General features: G+C 38.4%; 1 protein-coding gene across 3 annotated transcripts in view; it reads left to right on the plus strand.

Moving 5' to 3' along the window:
* Positions 1 to 22,006, plus strand: part of OXCT1 (3-oxoacid CoA-transferase 1) — a 139,496-nt gene that overhangs the window by 111,323 nt on the left and 6,167 nt on the right. For 2 of the 3 annotated variants that reach the window (XM_034960127.4, XM_003810979.6), the window contains exons 15-16: positions 8,630 to 8,710; positions 18,750 to 18,851. In XM_034960127.4, the coding sequence (XP_034816018.1) occupies positions 8,630 to 8,710; positions 18,750 to 18,851 (183 nt within the window). Of the gene's footprint in view, positions 1 to 8,629; positions 8,711 to 18,749; positions 21,508 to 22,006 lie in introns of those variants that run through there. The other variant, XM_063604486.1, reaches the window with a different exon arrangement.

Raw genomic sequence — 22,006 nt, forward strand, 5'->3', positions numbered from 1 at the left:
CAGATAAACCCAGTGACTGGCTACATTTCCTAGCCTTCCTGTGCATAGATACATCCATGCTACCAAGTTTGGGTCAGTGGGATTTGAGTATTTATGATGTATGTAATTTCTGAGGTATGTCTTTAAAGTTAAAGCCAATTGCATTAGATTTTCTATGCCCCCTCTGTCTGATAAAGGCCTTGACTGCAGCAGCAGCCTTGGGTACAAACCTGTAAACCACGTGCTGCGGGTTGCAGAGCTGCCTCCACCACTTGTATCCATAGATAGATTCCCCATTCCTTCCTTTATGGGTTCCCTCCAGAACTCTTTATAATGCCCTCTGCTCTGCAGCCTTCTAAGGTGCCATCTGAATCTTTGGTACCAACTACTATTTTTCACTCAGTGGCTCCCGCAGAACTTAAGGTCTACTAAGATCTACAGAAAGGCATCATGGTGTTTCCCATTCTTAGGTGTTTGTACATTCAGTGCCCACTCCCTCTTTATCTGGCTTATTCCTACCTCTGTAAAATCATAGATGAATGAGCCAATGTTTTATGAATTTGCTGGTTTAGTTCCTTCTGTCCTCTCGACATTGTGAATGACCAAAGGAATATTCTTTGATGTTTTGTCTTGAATTTTGGTAAAATTACCTTCTGAGTATGTTAATTTACTTGTTTATTCAGACATAAAATATTTACTGAGGACTTGATATGTACAAAGTACTATCATAGGCTCTGAGGAAATAAAAAAAGATATGGTCCTTCAGGCAGCCCAGTCTTATGGGGGCAGAGTCATGGAAATCAGTACTTAAGATGAAAGGTGAGCAAAGCAGAGCCTGCAGAACCTGGCATCTCATTCCCAGTTCCATTGTTGGGGAGCAACAAAGAGGCTTCCCATGGGATGTATGGAGTATTTGCAGGAGATCTGAGGGATGGGGCAGCTTGACAGGGATTAAGTGTTGCAGGAAATAAAAGAATAGACACTGGTGTGTGGGAGGATGGTGCATGTTAAGAGATTTATAATTAGGTCCCTCTTGTCAGAGAACAAAGCGAGAAAGGTTGAGTGGGAAAAAATATACTCACACTTAAACACACACAGTGGCCAGAGTGATTTTTTTCGCCAAAATGTAAGTGGGATCATGCTACTTCTTTGTTGGCTCAAAAACCCTCAATGGCAGCTCAAAAACCCTCAATGACTTCCCATCTCACTTAGATTCAAGTCCAGAGTCCTTACTATTGTCTCCAAGACTTCCATGGTTTGTAGACTCCCCCTGCTTTGCCACCCCAACTGCCTCTCTGAATCTGTTATCTCTCTTGCCCACTTAACTTCACCCTCACTCACTTCCTGAAAGTTTCTAGAACATCGTAAGAATATCTTGCCTTGGGACCTTTGCATTTGTTATTCTTTATGCCTAGAATACTTTTTCCCAGCTATCCACATGGCTCACTCCCTCACTTCACTCAGACTCAAAATACCAGAGAAGCTTTCTTTGACTACCTTATTATATACAACAGAACTCTTCCGTCTTCAGACGATCCTTCCTCCCCCTTCTTCAGCAGAATGCAAACTCCATGAAGACAGGGGCTCTGTTATAAGCACCGAGTAGAACAGAGCCTTATGTACATCATGGCTCAATACATACTTGTTGAATTAATTTTTCAAGTAATCCACCTTGAACATATAGAAAGCACTTCTAACTTTTCCAAGTTGTTACATGCTTCTGTCTCCATTTTATCATTATAACCCTCTCATGAGATGGTTCTTGATATTTTCTTTCTAGAGGCAGAATTTCATAGAGGTTAAGTAACCCAATAAAATAAAAAGTAAAACCAAGCCCAGAGTCCATGCATTCTGCCTCTGGGCTTCCTTTTCCTTTTGTTAAGCTTTTCTGCTGGCAAGCACCATTACCACTAACAACATGAAGAATCTGTTTTGTTCTCAATATCATGTACGGGAAACGTGTTCCTAGGTATAACTTTCAGACCACAGAAACAAAGGAATTCAGTTACTGTTGTCATTTAATGGCAACAAACAAAGCTTGGTTTCTTAATTTTGGAGACAAAATGAGGACTCTATTACTAAAACAGGTTTAGATTTTTGTATTACAGTAGGAGGTCTGGATTCTGAAGGGATAAGAATAATAATTGTTATGAAGTTGAGAATAAACCTGGTGAATGAAAGAATAAACCTTGTGTTTTTTAATTTGGATTACCTTAAGCTTATTAGTGTTAAAAAGTATACTCTTATATAGCTTCACTCACTCTCTCCTGGCTTGTGCTGCCTTTGTCATATAAACTGTAGCGATCTTTATACTCATCTGCCCATCAGAACATATTTATAATTGTTGTTTTATGCAACTGTGTTTACAGTCTTGTAAAGGAAATGTTATATTTATGTATGTACCTTTATGTGTACCAATATTTGCTTTTAGGTGACCTTTTATATTTACCTTTCCTGCTGTTCTTTATTTCTTCACCTTGATTCAAATTATAGTCAAGTATCTTTTCATTTCAGCCTTTAATCTGTGTCTATAGCACAGGTCTCATATAGAGCTGAAAGCTATCTTATCTTGACTTCACTTTTTGTGGAGAAGAATTATAAAAGGTAAATGGAGTTTATTAATCCTGTTTATTTTGGATGAAATGTGTTATCAAAAGCCAACAAATATGAAGGCTTTTTAAGGAAAACCCTTTCTTGGGAGACATCCTTCAGATAATTTTCAGCAACATTGAAAAGTAGCTCAAAATGAAAGTATTCTTTTCTTAGGAGAATTCATAATTAATAAGAGTTTCAGCTAGTTTAATTTTTTTCTCATTTATAAAAGCGTATAATTCTATCCTAGCTTCAATTAGAATATACAGTAGCCAGGTTCTGTTTGGGGAAAAAAATTCACCTTTAAAAAATATAAATCCTTACATGGTTTTGCCTTTTTATTTCTCCTTTATGATAGAAATGCCTGCAAAAACGTTATAAAATGGGAGAAAAAAAGCAGAACACAGTCCAACAACTAGTAAAACTCTTTAAAATGTGTTACAGAATTTAATTAACCTTATCACTTTAAATTCTTTAGCTTTGCATTTATGTGCACAAGTCTCCACATTTTCTAAAATAAAAAGGAAAACTAATGCTAACAGAGGCTTTCTAAGGTACCACAACAGTTCATGAATGAAAAGAGAAAGTAATTCCTGCTGACTTCTGTGCTCTGCCCTCTGGAGGTTAGAGATCATAGGACGCAACCTTTAGAAAAAATAAGTATGTCTATGATAATGATTTTTATGATACAGTGTACAAGAAATGTATATGATACAGTGTATAAGGGGCCTTCTATTCTAAGATCTCAAAACCCTGAAGACCGTTTTTCAGGCAAATGGCTTGCTGTATCTACTGTTTCATTTGGCTAGTCTTCCCCTTGAGAATATCCCTGTAACCACAAACTTTTATTACCTCCATATATTACCTCCACATATCATTTGTAATAGCAAATGTTCTCTGCTTCTAAGTTAGCTGAGTCTCTCTACTGAAGTCCTGAGTGGATTGTTGGAAACCCTATAGTGTAGGCGCTGTATAAAGGTCAATCATATCCCATGAGGACAAATGCAGTGTGAGTAATCTCATTCTTTCCTTTTATTCTGTGTACCTTGATTTTCTTTATTTAGCAAATCCAGTTCTTTTCTTTTTTTAAAAAAATTAAATTTTTAAATTTTTGTGGGCACATAATAGGTGAATATATTTATGGGGTACATGAGATGTTTTGATATAGGCATATGGTGTGAAATAATCACACTGTGGAGAATGGGGTATCCATCTTCTCAAGCATGTATCTTTTGTGTTACAAATAATCCAGCTACATCAGTTATAGTGATGTGACAGTCATGTATTTTGTAATACAGCATTTCCCATTATTGTATTTGTGTGTGTATGTGGTATGCTTGATTTAAGCATTGAGATTAAGTGGGAGAAGGAAAGAGCAAGGGTGTTGATAATCAGGCTTCATCCATGATATTTTGGCAAGCCCAAAGATAGACCTGCCATTGGCTTCCTTGTTCTACCAGACAAAGTATTTAATATTCTCTTGCCAAGAATATTAAATTAAAAGAAGAATATTAAATTAAAAGAAGCCCTTGTAGTCCTTCTTTTCAGCAAATTATGGCAAGTGCCTTTAAGCTTTAGAAGGGAGCAGGTGGAAGAGGTAAAATAACTATAATTCACTGTTTCTCTCTTAACTTTCACATTTGTATGTTTTGGGCTACAGTCCTAAAGTGTCTTTGCTGCTTCCTTTTATCGCACCTTTATCTGTCTTCCCAAAGTCTTATAAGCCCCGTCATGTGCTTCTGCTAGCTGTGCTGCTTCTAGTGAGCTCAGAGATACTAGGAATGTACGAGTACCTATCTTAGAACTAGAAAGGCAGCCCCTAGTGGTCCATAGACATTAGTCACATGGCATTTTATAGCTCCCCTCTGGAGTTCCTTGAATCAGAAATGCAGCCTTTATTGATCACTGTAGTTTGCCTAATGTTCTACTCATGGCTGTACATATGAAGAAAAATAGTCTTAGCTTAGTGAGCTCAGCATCTAGTGGAGGTGGTGGCAAGAGGTCAACATGTGAAGGGAGGAGGAAGCACAGGAGCACCCAGGAGGGCCACAGACTGGGGACACCCATGGGAACATGACTGCAGCACCAGATGAGGATGCTGGATGAAGGTTTTCCTAGGGAAGATGGTGTCTGAGCCAACTCCTGAATAGGAAGGGTGTTGCCGTTTGAATCTGGGGTGATGAGGTATGTGGTGGTATGTGTTCCAGGTAACAGGCAGCATGAACAAAAGCTGAAAGGCTTGGTCTTTTTAGGAGCAAGCAAATCCCAGAACTTGCCTTCTCTGTAGTTGATCATTAGGGCTTTGCCAAAGAAAGTACCTGAGAGAAAAAATACGTGCACACGTGTGTGTCTGTGTGTGTGTGTGTGTGTCTATGTGTGTGTGTGTGTGTATTGCAGCCACATTTAACAAGCACTTAACAGAAAAGATGAGCATGAAATGAGGTTTTGTATAAAGCACAGTCTTAAAGATTTCAGGTGAATGTATTGACATGAAATGCAAGAAATCATTCTGTTGTGATAAAGAGCTTATTTGGATTTGGGATTAAGTTCATTGCAATAACATGAAACTTATTGTTATGATAGCAAAGGGATTTATTACTATTTAACTAGAGTTGTTTAATACTGCAGAACTTAGGCCCAGGATTTTATTCAGACATCTAAAGAATTAAAGAGATCACCAAGAAGCAAGCAATAGAAAGTACTAGAGTGTTTAGTCACTTGAAAATGGTGAATTACCCTATGTATTGCTTAAGGCCTGTAAGTGCTGAAGGAGAAAGAGAAAGATTAGGGAAGCTGATGCAGGAAAGAAGGTAGATGTTCACCAAAGGTTGTGATGAAGTTAATAAGTAAGGGCATATTGAAATCAGGAGTCTCAGGACTAGTCAGTTTTTTTTTTTGTTTGTTTTTGTTTGTTTGTTTGTTTGTTTGTTTGAGACCAGTTCTCTTTGTTGCCCAAGCTGGAGTGCAATGGCATGAGCATAGCTTACTACAACCTCCTGGGCTCAAGCAGTCCTCCTACCTTGGCCTCCTGAGTAGCTGGAACTACAGGCACGCACAGACACAACTGGCTAACTTTTAAAATTTTTGTAGAAATAGGGTCTTGCTATGTTGCCTGGGGTGTTCTAGAACTGCTGGCCTCAAGTGATCCTCCCACCTCAGCTTCCCAAAGTGCTGGGATTACAGGTGTGACCCATGCCACCATGCACAAAGCATTTTTAATGCTATGCTTTGTATCTATTTCTCTGCCTTTTCTGACAACCCTTCATGAGGAAGGAAAGAAATGCAATATATAAGCATGAATGAGATCCGCGTAACCCTGTATATTTGCACATAGATTCAACCCACCCTAGTTTATTGCAGTTTCAGAACATTTCATTTGATTCCTACAATGATCAGGTAAGGAGGATAAAGCAAAGGATAAGAGAGAACTATGGCACAAAGAATTTAAGGGACCACAAAAATTGTATGGCAGAACTAAGACTACAAACCTGGTCTTTGGACTCCTAGTAGAGTGCTCTTTGCTCCCACACCATACTGCATTCCTTTACTAGGATTTATTTTTAAATGCTAAAACCTCAGCACTTGTTCCTCCTTTGTGAGTCACTAATATATGCAGCTGCCATAGCACACTGTAGGGCTCAGCCCAGCATATTTAGAATAGAGTGCTAACATGGGAGCTAGTCATATTTTGGTTTCATAGCTAACCTTTTATTGAATATTGAAATTGTGACATTTTAAAATCTTTCTGCATCTCATTTTCTTTTTCCTTGATCTGTGTTATGTCCTGGCACTATAAATGTGAATGGAATCATCTAGCTCCATTGTTCTAACAGGAATACATTTGGTGCCAGTTTCTTAGGAGAGCCATATGGTTTGCCCCCAAATTTGTGTTGTGTTTTCACTAGTTTTATGTGTCTCGGGAATTGTATTTAGGCCATTTTCTACATAATCCTCTGCCAGACTTCATATAGGAACTTAATTTCCTCGCAGGTTATAGAAATATTAATTATGGATTGTATAAAAACAGTACCAGCTAACATTCATTAAGCACTAAGTGCTGGACCCTTGCATTTCATGTAGAACTTATCTAATCTTTCAAGGTAGGATGGATGGAGAAGCATGGGCATGTGGCTCTTACAGAGACAGTTGGGGGCATGGCCAGGTTTTACACACAGGTCCTTTGGCTCTAGCCCATGCACTTAACCACTATGCTATAGTGTGTATGCAGAGAATGGTCTAGAAAAAGGTCTCCATTGGTAGGGCACAGCCAATTCTGTCAGTTGAAATCCTTGATTCCTCCTAAAATGAAGTTGATTGTTCATTAAAATCCAAGTGGCTGCTTTCATGCCAGATGTAGATCTTGCTCAAATAATGAGAACTAAGTAAGAGCTCCTTGCAGAAAATGTTCTTCAGTGGCTGGCAGATAGTTCAGTTTGTTTGAAGTCAGGCCCAGAATTCATTGTGACATGCCTTGATTTATATTAAATGTAAGGAGACCTGACAACTGTAGAAGTTCGAATATTTGTCATTAATTTCAGCTGTTTAATTAATTTAGCTTCTGTGTCGTGCAGAATTTGAAATTTTAAAAGAAAAATAATTAGAAGTGAAGTGAAAATGAAGCTTTATTTCTGCAACTATAAATTTTCATATACAGTAAGATCTGGAAACATATGACTTGTTTTAAAAGGTGTTATGTCAACTTACTTCATATGTATTTAGCACCAGTTTTGTCTGAACTAAAGTAATAGTTTTTTTAAAAATCTATCCAAGATTCCCAATTTACCTCTGTTTCTCTTCCCATTCATTCTTACATGCCTTTATTCAAAAACTACTGAATGTCTTTTATTCCCTGAACTGGCTTAAGTACATTAAAGCCCCTTAATTACTAGTGCATTGCTGAGTTGGCAGGCTATCACAAGGAATGAAATCTTAATGGAGTCCACCTATCTGAAATTCATAGCCTCTGCCCATATACTTAGCCTGACACCAGTTTTGGGAGAGATATAAACTAGATAGTAGGTGTGCATTTAAGCAGGTAAAACATTGAGATGGCTAAGGACGATAGTGGCGTCACATGTGGTACATTAGATCCAAAAGAAAGCAATAAAAGCATTTTGTCATTTTTGGAGAAGATCTAGAATATGTTAGAGTAGCTGTCAGCCCCAAGGGAGACAGTAATTTAGGCTCCTGGTGCTTGACTCTTAAAAAGTAGCTTAATCATGAACAGAAGAAAATGATCTGAAGATCAGATCCTCAGAGCCAATGTTTCAACTGTGTTCCTCAGACATGCCTCAGAGGCCAGTTCTACATTGCAGGTGGGAGGAGGGGCTGGAGGAGGGAGTCAATGAATGAAAACATTTTTTCCACTTTTAGTTTTTCTTAAGTCTTCCTCTGCCACAATAGGAAATGAGTAGATACTGTTTAAAATTGATTAATCAAGAAGTAGCATGGTAAACATAGTATTTTAAAAGTGGATATAAGAAGAAAATGTGTAGAAACCTAGAAGAAAATGCTAAAAAAAAAAAAAAAACCAAAAAACACACTAGAATGGATTCCAGTTAAGAGCAAGTCTAAGAGTGGGGAAGGGAGGCAAGGCACTGCTGTTTTCCATGTACATATTACTTTTTTAACAGATAAAGTATTTTTTAAGAAGAGGACTTATGCATTTGTGTTCTGTATGTGCTTTGCATCCTGGGCAGATATCTGCTCACATTTTTAAAGGAGACCATTCCTTGGAAGGGAAAAATAATCAGGATATTAGTGAAATTTCACATCAAATGATACAAGGGCTGAGGCTTGAGAAGTCAAATTTCTGGCAGAATGTTTCCCAATTAAATCATTTCTGCCTTTGGCCATTCATCTGGCATTCTCTAAATTATTGCAGGTACAGAAGCTGCCTCCAAAAAAAGAGTAAAAAATGTAACTGTGCAAAAATTCTGAAAGAGTCTTTACTTAGGAGACAATTTCTCTGATAGTTTCTGTTTATCCTATAGTTATGCCAATTCTAAATAAAAATTGCTCCCTAACTACTCTTTTTGATGTTTTCTTTTTAAAACAGGGAAATGCACATAAAATCATGGAGAAATGTACATTACCATTGACTGGAAAGCAATGTGTCAACCGCATTATTACTGAAAAGGTAAAAAGTGCTTTTTCTACTATTACCACGTTTTAAGTAAGCATTTTTAGAAAGTTTTGTTACCTTCTAAGAGTGTATTACACCAGTAGTCATAGGATTAATTTAGTCTGTGGGCAGAATGAATAGGAAAGCTCATCAATTTAATGTTTCTAAATGTAGAATTCTTTATGTGCAACTCTTTGGAAACATGCAAACAAAACTGAATCACTGTCCTTGGTAACTTTGACAGTGGGCTATAATCAGAGAAAAGTTTTATTGATCTTTATATTTTGACTATTACAGTGTCAGGCTGGATGGTGATATATGCAAAGTTATGAATATATTATTTCTACCTTTTCTAAATCACAAGTAGAAATTTTTGGATTTTAAGAAATTCAGTGTAAGTTGGGTTTTTAATTGTTTCAGTGCAAATCGTAGTATAGGCCCCACAGTAAGCCAAGAAATGTATTCTGTTTCTTGCATGCTTTCTGCTCTCTTTTATAGAGTAGGGTTTCAAAACACACAGTGATTCTCTAGATTCTTCTTACTAGATGGAACATATTGGTCAGTAGTACAACTGAAAGCTGCTCAGACCAGAGAAGCATCACCAGTAGCTGTCTGTCATCACCCTTCTGACTCAGATTTGAACCTAGTATGTCGGAATGACTTATTGCTTTTAAGTCAGCTGGGAGTGTGTGTTTTCTTGATTCAGTACCTTGAAGAAGCCACAAAACAGAATTATGTATATCAGGTTCTTTTAGTGCTGTTCCATTTGCCAAGAACAATAGCATTAGTGTCTTGGCATTAATCTGACTCACTAACCTCACTGAGGTGTGACAGTGAGCACCCTAAAGCAGGCTTTGAAGTGGGCTAGGAGGCTTATTATTCCCAGAAGCCACTTTTAAGGGAGGTTCTGTCCTAAATGATGCCTTCCCCAGGACTACTTATGTGGAATGCCATGAAGGTAACATATAAAGAACAAGATAAAGGGGCAGAATATTTTATCCCACCATCTATTCTGAATCTTTACCATTTCTTGAATCCCCCTAAAACTATGAACAGGGATTGTTGAAAAGAATCCATTACTTTAAAGATAAAAGCAAAGCAATCTTTTACCCTGTTGGTTGTTTGTTTATTTTTAAATAAAGTGGTAGTCCTTCTAAAGATAATTCCAGAAACATTCTTCCTGTGGGTCCTCTCCTCCTTCCATCAGCCCTCTCCTCATCTCCACATGTGCCCTGCCCTTGTTCTTACCAGTTCAGTTCTTCTACCTGTCATAGCTCCCACTTGATCCTCAGCCTCCCCAAATACTACCTGTCCTTTAAACCTAATGCATTTTCCCTCTTCATGATGAAGAGGTTTTGCACCATCATAGCACACAACAATTTATTCTCATAGTGGTCCACTGTTCATTTTGGCACTCATAATCTAATGTATTCTTATGCTATAACTTACATTGATATTTAACTTTACTATCATTTTAAAAACTTTTGAACCAGATTGTTCCCAACAGTGTGCTACAGAAAGGAGGAAGGCAGAGTCTCTGTCCTAAAGGACAACATGGAAGAAGGGTGAGACACCAAACATCCAGCCTTGCCAGCAGTCAGAGTAATTGACATGATAAAGGCCATATGGAGACACACGCCAGATGCTAATCTAGGGACATAGAGAAAAGCTGCCCAGCAGTGTGGGCAGAGGTGTCAGGGAAAGATTTTTGGTGTTATTAAATACAAGCTTTTAACATATCTTGTGAAGCATTTCACAGTATGTACCTTTTCTCCTTTAGCCTATTTCTCTCTGCTTTAACTTTCTCCCTACTTGAGCCATGCTAAAATGCTGTGAACTACATTCCATTCTTCCCTGGACCATGTTCTTTTGAGACTTTGCACATCCTCTTTCTCTGTCTGGAGCATTCTTCCCACCCCATCCATCTAGCTAATCTTCCCTAATCTAGCTAATCTAGCAAGTCTTCCCTATCCCTCCCCAAATTTTCTGGGTGCTTCTCTGAATCTTTGTACTTACCCTAACTTAGCACAAACCACTATACTGAAATAAACTCTAATCTCTGCCTGTCTGGCTCACCATTGTTTATCTAACACTTGGCACAGTGCCAACCCATACTCAGTGAATACTTATGCTTTTCTTGCTGAAAAACTGGATTGAATGGTGAGCCTCGAAAGAGCAGTAGGAATTTCATAAGTTAGAAAGCCAACAAGGACCTTCTGGAAAAAAGGAAGAAAACATGTAGTCACAGAGGTATGAAGAAAACATGGCTTGTCCTATAACCTGCAAGTGGAACTGGTTGGAGCAAGGGCATGGCTGGATTCTGAAGGCTGAGGTGGAAACGGCAGTGAGGGGTCAAATAATGGAGGGATGTAGATGTCTTGCTAAGAACTGTGGGTCTTAGAAGGAAGGCAGTAAGGAACCCTTCAGTGATTTTGTTTTAAGGCTGGGGACACAATAAATTAGATTTGCATTAGAAAAAACACTGTAAGCTTTTATGTAAAGCGGGGAGAAAAGAGATAAGGCAGAAGCCAGTTAAGAGGATTCATAGACCTAGGCAAAAAATCTCAAAATTCTAAACCATAGGACAGATAGAGAGATTTGAAAGAGATTTAGGAGATGGACTCGACCTAACTTGGTGAATTGCACATTGTTGGTAAGACAGAGGTGATTCCTAAGTTTTCTGACTAGAGAGAATAGTTGACCCGTGTATCCTTTAGGAAGCCCAGGACTGCAGGAGGAGAAGGGGGAGTATAATACAAGACATGAATAGGTTCAGTTTGGACAGCCTCAGTGTGATATTCTTGGGAATACCCAGTCAGATATTGCAATAAACAATTGGAGATTTGGATCTAGAGCTCAAAAGAGAAGTCAGTATTGGAATAAACTTGCGGGTGTCATTAACATATGGGGATAATTGGAGCCTTAATTATAGATGTCTAGCAAGAATGAGTAAAGAGAAGAGCATCTACGTCTGGAACTTTCGGTACGTTAAGGAAAGGAAGGTTGTGTGTTTATCACTATGCTCTGTGCATAGTAGGTGCTCAATAAATACTTGTTGAATGAGTAATGAGAATGCAGTGCCGTTAAGAGCAATGAAGGTCTCCAGCCCTCACTAACAGTGGACTAGAATGCCATTATCAGATCCAGAGAAAATTCCATTCAGTTGCCCTTTGAAAGAGAATTTGGAGGATGCTATGACCCTGATTTCCTAGTTTTGACCTGCTGGAATGAGGTAATGGAAGATGCGTTCCTTGGTTCTGTTGATATGCTGGATTACATTTATTGATTTGCATATGTTGAACCAGGCTTGCATCCCAGGGATGAAGCCCACTTGATCATGGTGGATAAGCTTTTTGATGTGCTGCTGGATTCGGTTTGCCAGTATTTTATTGAGGATTTTTTGCATCGATGTTCATCAGGGATGTTGGTCTAAAATTCTCTTTTTTTGTTGTGTCTCTGCCAGGCTTTGGTATCAGGATAATGCTGGCCTCATAAAATGAGTTAGGGAGGATTTCCTCTTTTTCTATTGATTCGAGTAGTTTTGGAAGGAATGGTACCAGCTCCTCTTTGTACCTCTGGTAGAATTCGGCTGTGAATCCATCTGGTCCTGGACGTTTTTTGGTTGGTAAGCCATTAATTATTGCCTCAATTTCAGAGCCTGTTATTGGTCTATTCAGAGATTCAACTTCTTCCTGGTTTAGTCTTGGGAGGGTGTATGTGTCGAGGAATTTATCCATTTCTTCTAGACTTTCTAGTTTATTTGCGTAGAGGTGTTTATAGTATTCTCTGATGGTAGTTTGTATTTCTGTGGGATCAGTGGTGATATCCCCTTTATCATTTTTTATTGCGTCTATTTGATTCTTCTCTCTTTCCTTCTTTATTAGTCTTGCTAGTGGTCTATCAATTTTGTTGATCTTTCCAAAAAACCAGCTCCTGGATTCACTGATTTTTTGAAGGGTTTTTTGTGTCTATTTCCTTCAGTTCTGCTCTGATCTTAGTTATTTCTTGCCTTCTGCTAGCTTTTGAATGTGTTTGCTCTTGCTTCTCTAGTTCTTTTAATCGTGATGTTAGGATGTCAATTTTAGATCTTTCCTGCTTTCTCTTGTAGGCATTTGGTGCTATAAATTTCCCTCTACACACTGCTTTGAATGTGTCCCAGAGATTCTGGTATGTTGTGTCTTTGTTCTCATTGGTTTCAAAGAACATCTTTATTTCTGCCTTCATTTCGTTATGTACCCAGTAGTCATTCAGGAGCAGGTTGTTCAGTTTCCATGTAGTTGAGTGGTTTTGAGTGAGTTTCTTAATCCTGAGTTCTAGTTTGATTGCACTGTGGTCTGAGAGACAGTTTGTTATAATTTGTTTTTTTTACATTTGCTGAGGAGTGCTTTACTTCCAACTATGTGATCAGTTTTGGAATAGGTGTGGTGTGGTGCTGAAAATAATGTATATTCTGTTGATTTGGGGTGGAGAGTTCTGTAGATATCTATTAGGTCCGCTTGGTGCAGAGTTCAGTTCAGTTCCTGGAAAGCGTTGTTAACTTTCTGTCTTGTTGATGTGTCTAATGTTGACAGTGGAATGTCCCATTATTATTGTGTGGCAGTCTAAGTCTCTTTGTAGGTCTCTAAGGACTGGGTGCTCCTGTATTGGGTGCATATATATTTAGGATAGTTAGCTCTTCTTGTTGAATTGATCCCTTTACCATTATGTAATGGCCTTCTTTGTCTCTTTTGATCTTTGTTGGCTTAAAGTCTGTTTTATCAGAGACTAGGATTGCAACCCCTGCCTTTTTTTGTCAGAACCAACGACAAAAACTGCATGATTATCTCAATAGATGCAGAAAAGGCCTTTGACAAAATTCAACAACACTTCATGCTAAAAACTCTCAATAAATTAGGTATTGATGGGACGTATCTCAAAATAATAAGAGCGATCTATGACAAACCCACAGCCAATATCATACTGAATGGGCAAAAACTAGAAGCATCCCCTTTGAAAACTGGCACAAGACAGGGATGCTTTCTCTCACCACTCCTAGTCAACATAGTGTTGGAAGTTCTGGCCAGGGCAATCAGGCAGGAGAAGGAAACAAAGGGTATTCAATTAGGAAAAGAGGAAGTCAAATTGTCCCTGTTTGCAGATGACATGATTGTATATCTAGAAAACCCTATCATCTCAGCCCAAAATCTCCTTAAGCTGATAAGCAACTTCAGCAAAGTCTCAGGATACAAAATCAATGTGCAGAAATCACAAGCATTCTTATACACCAATAACAAATAGACAGCCAAATCATGAGTGAACTCCCATTCACAGTTGCTTCAAAGAGAATAAAATACCTAGGAATCCAACTTACAAGGGACGTGAAGGACCTCTTCAAACCACTGCTCAATGAAATAGAAGAGGATACAAACAAATGGAAGAACATTCCATGCTCATGGGTAGGAAGAATCAGTATCGTGAAAATGGCCATACTGCCCAAGGTAATTTATAGATTCAATGCTATCCCCATCAAGCTACCAATGACTTTCTTCACAGCATTGGAACAAACTACTTTAAAGTTCATATGGAACCAAAAAAGAGCTTGCATTTCCAAGTCAATCCTAAGCTAAAAGAACAAAGCTGGAGGCATCAGGCTACCTGACTTCAAACTATACTACAAGGCTACAGTAACCAAAACAGCATGGTACTGGTACCAAAACAGAGATATAGACCAATGGAACAGAACAGAGCCCTCAGAAATAACGCCGCATATGTGCAACTATCTGATCTTTGACAAACCTGACAAAAACAAGCAATGGGGAAAGGATTCCCTATTTAATAAATGGTGCTGGGAAAACTGGCTAGCCATATGTAGAAAGCTGAAACTGGATCCCTTCCTTGCACCTTATACAAAAATTAATTCAAGGTGGATTAAAGACTTAAATGTTAGACCTAAAACCATAAAAACCCTAGAAGAAAACCTAGGCAACACCATTCAGGACATAGGCATGGGCGAGGACTTCATGTGTAAAACACCAAAAGCAATGGCAACAAAATCCAAAATTGACAAATGGGATCTAATTAAACTAAAGAGTTTCTGCACAGCAAAAGAAACTACCATCAGAATGAACAGGCAACCTACAGAATGGGAGAAAATTTTTATAATCTACCCATCTGTTGGGCTAATATCCAGAATCTACAAAGAACTCAAACAAATTTACAAGAAAAAATCAAACAACCCCATCAAAAAGTGGGTAAAGGATATGAACAGACACTTCTCAAAAGAAGACATTTAATGCAGCCAACAGACACATGAAAAAATGCTCATCATCACTGGCCATCAGAGAAATGCAAATCAAAGCCACAATGAGATGCCATCTCACACCAGTTAGAATGGCAATCATTAAAAAGTCAGGAAACAACAGGTGCTGGAGAGGATGTGGAGAAATAGGAACACTTTTACACTGTTGGTGGGACCGTAAACTAGTTCAACCATTGTGGAAGACAGTGTGGTGATTCCTCAAGGATCTAGAATTAGAAATACCATTTGACCCAGCCATCCCATTACTGTGTATATACCCAAAGGATTATAAATCATGCTGCTATAAAGACACATGCACATGTATGTTTATTGTGGCACTATTCACAATAGCAAAGACTTGGAACCAACCCAAATGCCCATCAATGATAGACTGGATTAAGAAAATGCGGCACATGTACACCATGGAATACTATGCAGCCATAAAAAAGGATGAGTTCATGTCCTTTGTAGGGATATGGATGAAGCTGGACACCATCGTTCTGATCAAACTGTCACAAGGACAGAAAACCAAACACTGCATTTTCTCACTCATAGGTGAGAATTGAACAATGAGAACACTTGGACACAGGGTGGGGAACATCACACACTGGGGCCTGTTGTGGGGTGGGGGGCAGGGGAAGGGATAGCATTAGGAGATATACCTAATGTTAAATGAAGAGTTAATGGGTGCAGCACACCAACATGGCACATGCATACATATGTAACAAACCTGCACGTTGTGCACGTGTACCCTAAAACTTAAAGTGTAATAAAAAAATAAAATAAAATAAAAGAAAGATGCGTTCCTCACCAGCACCTGGGCTGTGATTCACTGTTACCCATAATGTAAGCTTTTGTCATGGTGATAAAGTAATTAACATTTATCTCTTAGACAAAGTACTTTCAGTATTCTGGATAGTTGAACAATTTATTGTGACTTTTAGGTTTTAGTCTCCATTTTTGTCAATTTTTTGTTTGCACCTTATATCACTAAATGGAAAGTTTCCTAAATATTTCAAAAGTAAGTTTCCTGTTTTAAATTATAGATACTTGGTTTTCTAATATATCTAATTAAGATTTGATAAATGTGTTAATAAGGTTTTTTTAAAAGCAATGTCAATTTGCCATAGATTTACTCTCCCTGATTACTGAAGCCTTAAATTTTTGATACCACAGTTATCTTCTCTCTAAATCATTTCCATGCCTGTTCTTAATAACATAATCCAGATGCTCTTTTTTTCTTATTTGTTCTTTTATAAATTGACAGTTGTTCAGAATGCAAGAAAAAGCAAATCATATGAATAGTGCTCCAGATACATTTTCTGCAAAGAAAGTGTTCATTTTTAAAAAATTTAATTGTCATTTTGGAATGAAGCAAGCGAATGAGTATACAAACATTCCTAAATTATCCATTTATTTTTTTCCTCTTGAAACACACATTTCTGCCAAAAAACTTTTTTGGAACATAAAATGTACAAGCAAAAGGAAAGTTTACTGAAATATTTTGTCTTACATTTCAACCCTGTTTTCCAGTAATGTCAACCAGGTTATCTGTGAATTCATCAGACAAACCAATAATGCAGTTATCACTGGTCCCAGCGATGTGTGTTTCTGGGGAAAAATATTAATCAACTGGAGTCAATAATCATTCCAGGGCTTTGATCTGGCATTACATATAAGTGAGATGTTAAGCTACTAAGGAGTGAAAAGTGAAAAAACTGCTTGTATGCTGCCCCCACTGTCTCATGGATGGTGCTCAGAGTATGTTTTCTTATATTTGTCCTGTATCACAATCTTGGGAAGTACATTTTTATTATATGTGTCTACAGATGCAAAGACAGGTTCACTAAAGGTTGCATAACAGTTGTGCAGCAGAGTGGAATTCTCATTGAGCTCAAAGGCCAGGGTTCTTTTCTCTACATGTTGCTGTGTCTTGATATTACCCTCCTAGTTAGGAGTGTATTCAAAAATGACAATTCAAGGTTTGACTTCCAAGCTAATTGAAAAATTGGTTAAGCGGTGGCTCACTCCTGTAATCCTTGCATCCCAAAGGAGGCCGAGGCAGGCAGGTGGATCACCTGAGGTCAGGAATTTGAGACCAGCCTGACCAACATGGTAAAACCTCATCTCTACTAAAAATACAAAAAATTAGCTGGATGTGGTGGGGCATGCCTGTAATCCCAGCTACTCGGGAGGCTGAGGCAAGAGAATCACTTGAACCCTGGAGGCGGAGGTTGCAGTGAGCAGAGATCGGGCCATTGCACTCCAGCCTGGGTGACAGAGTGAGACTCTGTCTCAAAAAAAAAAAAAAGATTCTAGGCCTGCAAATAATAGTTGAATTTAGGTTAACTGTAGAGGAGAGGAAAGCTCTGGGATGCATAACATTTTAGTCTGAGAAAGAGGAAACTAACCATGAGAACTGAAAGAGGGTACAGTGCTTAATATGCTGGAGGGTAACTATAGCATGGAGTTAAAGCCATAGGAGAAGCAGTTTTAGCTCTTAAGGTTTGAGCTTCCCTTCAGTAAACAATCTGCCTTGAAATAAGTGAGCCTCCTGCCACTGCAAGTATCTAAGCAGAACCCCATTGACTATCTGAGAAGAATGTTTTGAAGAATTCTTGGGTGGAAGGTTATATTAAGTGACCTTGTAGGTCACTTCCACTTGAGTTGTATTTCTAAGTGTGAAAGCATGTGTTCTAAATCAGATACAACAGGTGGGGTCTATCTGCTGAGGTCAAGCCATACCAATTGGCACTACCAACACCTGATGTTACAGACCAGAATGATGGAATGTTTCAGGTGAGATTGGCTTTCTGGTGCTTGCCCTAAATATAAGCATCTTCATTTGATTTGCATAGCAAAGGGAGATTCCCATGCTCTCTTTTTGAGACTATATGTTTTACAGGACTTAAGGAGAATATTTTAAACAGTTACTTGCATGTCTTTCAGGACCAGGGTAGCTATCCTCTTATAATTACTCCTAGACACTTCAGAGCACCTTCTTCTGTTTCCTGTAATTCTTTACCCAATAGCATTTATAAACTTTTTTCCTATCATTCATGTGCTTTCACCTTCCAAATATTCCCTTTCTCTCTTCCTCTTTCTTCATTCCTTTCTTTGTTCAAATCATTATTAATCACTAATTGACCTTTGACCAAAAGTGTTAGACTTAACAAAAGGGAGGTAGTTTTTAAAAAACTGGTTGCAGTAGTAACAAATGCCATCCATGGTCAATGCTCATTTATTTTCTGGCATCAACACTGTTCCACAACTAATTGCTGATTAGGGAGTTGGCATTTATCCTCACCAAAATATCATAGTTACAGTTGACATTTTTTCACTGCTGATTTTTCTTTTGTCCTGGGTCTTGTCTTTCCTTTTTTTTTTTTTTTTTTGAGACAGAGTCTGGCTCTGTCGTCCAGGCTGGAGTGCAGTGGCGTGATCTCGGCTCACTGCAAGCTCCGCCTCTCGGGTTCACGCCATTCTCCTGCCTCAGCCTCCCAAGTAGCTGGGACTACAGGTGCCTGCCACCATGCCCAGCTAATTGTTTTTTTTTTTTGTATTTTTAGTAGAGACGGGGTTTCACCGTGTTAGCCAGGATGGTCTCGGTCTCCTGACCTTGTGATCCACCCACCTAAGCCTACCAAAATGCTGGGATTATAGGCCTGAGCCACCACGCCCGACCTTGTCGAACTTGCGAGGTTATTTCTGTTTTGTGCCATATAGTAATTATTTTGACCGTAATTGTCATTGTCCTTTTTCTTCCCACTCTGACAGGCTGTGTTTGATGTGGACAAGAAGAAAGGGTTGACTCTGATTGAGCTCTGGGAAGGCCTGACAGTGGATGACGTACAGAAGAGTACTGGGTGTGATTTTGCAGTAAGTATTTCTGTGAACAAATCCAGACACTTGTCTTATATTATAGGCTTGATTAATGGGTGTTTACAGGACATGAACCATTAATTTGTGATCATTTTTGGAGTTGACCTTTACAGTGAACAGGAGTAGAAGGAAGGGTGCCTCTAGATGAGAGCAGGTGGGAACAGAGCTGTGCTCTGACTCACTGGCCAAGGTTTGGCTTAGGACTCAGAAGCAGGAAGGGGACACACCGCCAGGAGCTGCTAGAAACAAGGTTGAGCTTGAGCTCTAAGCTACTTTATGTTTTGAAGGCCCTTGTAATCCCCTGTTCTTTGGTTATATGGCAGCTGTGCTTGAACTTGATTAACTGAAAAATGTTAGCCACATATGGAGAAATGATACTTCCTTATTTTTAAACCCATCTATGACTTATGACTTTCTCTAAATTCTATGCCATATTTCATCCGTTGAAAATATTAAAATGTTGGGCCTCTGACATCACCAGGTTAGTCATCACAAAACAGACATGCCCTGTATTTGAAGATAAGTACATAAAACAGACTTACAAAGCAGATAAATACCTCAGGGGAGTATCCATTTAAGAAACCTCCAAATCCCTTTTTAAAACAGAATATTACTGACAATATTAATAATTGCTCTTTAATATAAGTGCTTATTCATAAATCAATCACCTAGCTAATGGCATTGAAAGCATGGCTCAGTCTATTTGAAGTTAACCAAAAGTAAAACTAAAATGTCTCTGAAGAAATGAAGGAAAGTGTATTAGTCCATTCTCACAGAGCTAACAAAGACAACATAAGATTGGGTAGTTTATAGAGAAAAAGAGGTTTGATGGACTCAGGTCCACATGGCTGGGGAGGCCTCACAATCATGGCAGAAGGTGAAGGAGGAGCAAAGGCACGTCTTATGTGGCAGCAAGCAAGAGAGTGTGTGCAGGGAAACTGCCCTTTATAAAACCATCAGATCAAAGACTTACTCACTATCACAAGAACAGCATGTGAAAAACCCACCCCCATGATTCAATTACCTCCCACCAGGTCCCTCCCGTGACACAAGGGGATTATGGGAGCTCCAAATCAAGATGAGATTTGGGTGGGGACACAGCCAAACCATATCAGAAAGGGATATTATTCTCATATCTATTTAAGAACCAATCTAATTAAAATGAAATATATTTATAATGAGAAGAAAATATGTTAATGTTACAGCTACACATCTTGGAGAAACTAATTTAACAAAAGTTATTTGATAAGTCATACATATATTGTATGTATGTCTTTCTTGTGTACTACATGCTTTGCTTGTACCTATCAGTGCATAACACATTTTTTTTTTTAAGACGGAGTCTTGTTCTGTTGCCCAGGCTGGAGTGCAGTGGCGCGATCTTGGCTCATTGCAAGCTCCGCCTCCCAGGTTCACACCATTCTCCTGCCTCAGCCTCCCCAGCAGCTGGGACTACAGGCACATGCCACCACGCCCGGCTAATTTTTTGTATTTTTAGTAGAGATGGGGTTTCACCGTGCTAGCCAGGATGGTCTCGATCTCCTGACCTTGTGATCTGCCTGCCTCGGCCTCCCAAAGTGCTGGGATTACAGGCGTGAGCCACCGTGCCCGGCCTACACATTTCTCTAAAAACGATTTTTGTTTCATAGTTCATTATCCATATAATAACTGTTCCTGGTACTCTACCAAGGTCTTTGTCTATTAACTTTTTTTGAATGTCCCTTTGGAAAAAGAAGTCTCCCAGTAATACCTTGCATGAAAAGCACATCTTTAGCCTTTCAATAACCTCAAGGGGAAGGATATGCTTATACTTTAACTATTTAGGATTTCTCACTCCAGTGAGAAAAGCAAACAATCTGTATTCAGCTATTCTTTATTTTTTTCTATGTGGAAGAATTAACCTCTTCATCAGATAACATTTTCAAGATCCACAGAATGTTCAGTTTTTTTTTGCAGCAAAAGAGAATGTACAAAGGAAGACCTGGTTATCTAGTTCTTTTTTTATTCATGTGGGTAAATAAGGAATGAAAATATGAGTTTTTACTGTTCTTGCTTTGTTTTCCAATAAAAGGTGCTGTTCCAATGGAAAATATCTCTGTAGACCCTCTCAATTTCAGTACCATCTCTTCTTTTCACAGGGATATGTAATCTTGTTTTCTCCAAATTAGGATGTTGAGATGAAATGTTAATTTGTATGTCAATGTTGTCCTGAGAATGAAAAGGTATGGTATCAATGGAACCATCCAGAGGACTAGCTTTTGAGCATCTGACGATCAATGGCATCTCTTGACACTCTGACAGATGAAATCACATATAACAGGTTGTTTTCTGTAAGGCTAGAGCTGGAGTGCCCTAATTAATAAAATGTTCTACTTAATACCTGGATTATCAATAAGGATACATTTAATTACAAAAGTACATTGAAGATAGCATTTCTTTCTTGATAATTCAGAAGACATTCCATGTCCTAATTTAGAAAATATTCCCTGTGGTTATCACTGCATAGCTAGCATTGTACTCTATATGTGACTATACACTAGTTGCTCAAGTTCTGTTTGAGAAAAGTCCCTAGAACTCAGCCTTCAACTGGCAGTCAACATTCTAGAAGGGAATGATTGGCCAGTGTTGCCTCATAAAGAAAAAAAAGATAAAATCCTAGTGCAAAACAATTTAAAATGTGTTGGTTACAGTCCTGTATCCCTAAGGATATGGGCAAGTGAATGGGCAAAAGCTACATTATGTGGATATTAGCTGGTTGGGAAAATACTGGGAATTCCAAAGTAAAAGACTAAATATGACAGCATCAGATAACAGGACGTGACAAAATTTTGGTTTTAGGATATCAAAAAAGAATGATAGTGAAATATTTGGGCACTGTTAAAAAAAAGAATTACTAAGACTTTTTCATATATATCATAGTGTTATTAGCCATAATAAAAAAGTGGAAAAAATATGATTTTTATCACATGAAACATAACTTTAAAAAACCTGTAATGACTGTCACAGTTTTGTTCATGATTTTGTATCAACTGAAAGTTGGAGTTTTCCATCGGAGGGCAGTATCTTGAAGGTCATATATGTCTGGAACTTGGTAGAGGCTGTGGAAATTTTGTTGTAGAAATGCAAATATTGATTATATTTCTGGAACCTGA

This window comes from Pan paniscus, chromosome 4 (assembly GCF_029289425.2).
Source record: "Pan paniscus chromosome 4, NHGRI_mPanPan1-v2.0_pri, whole genome shotgun sequence".
Classification (NCBI taxonomy): domain Eukaryota; kingdom Metazoa; phylum Chordata; class Mammalia; order Primates; family Hominidae; genus Pan; species Pan paniscus.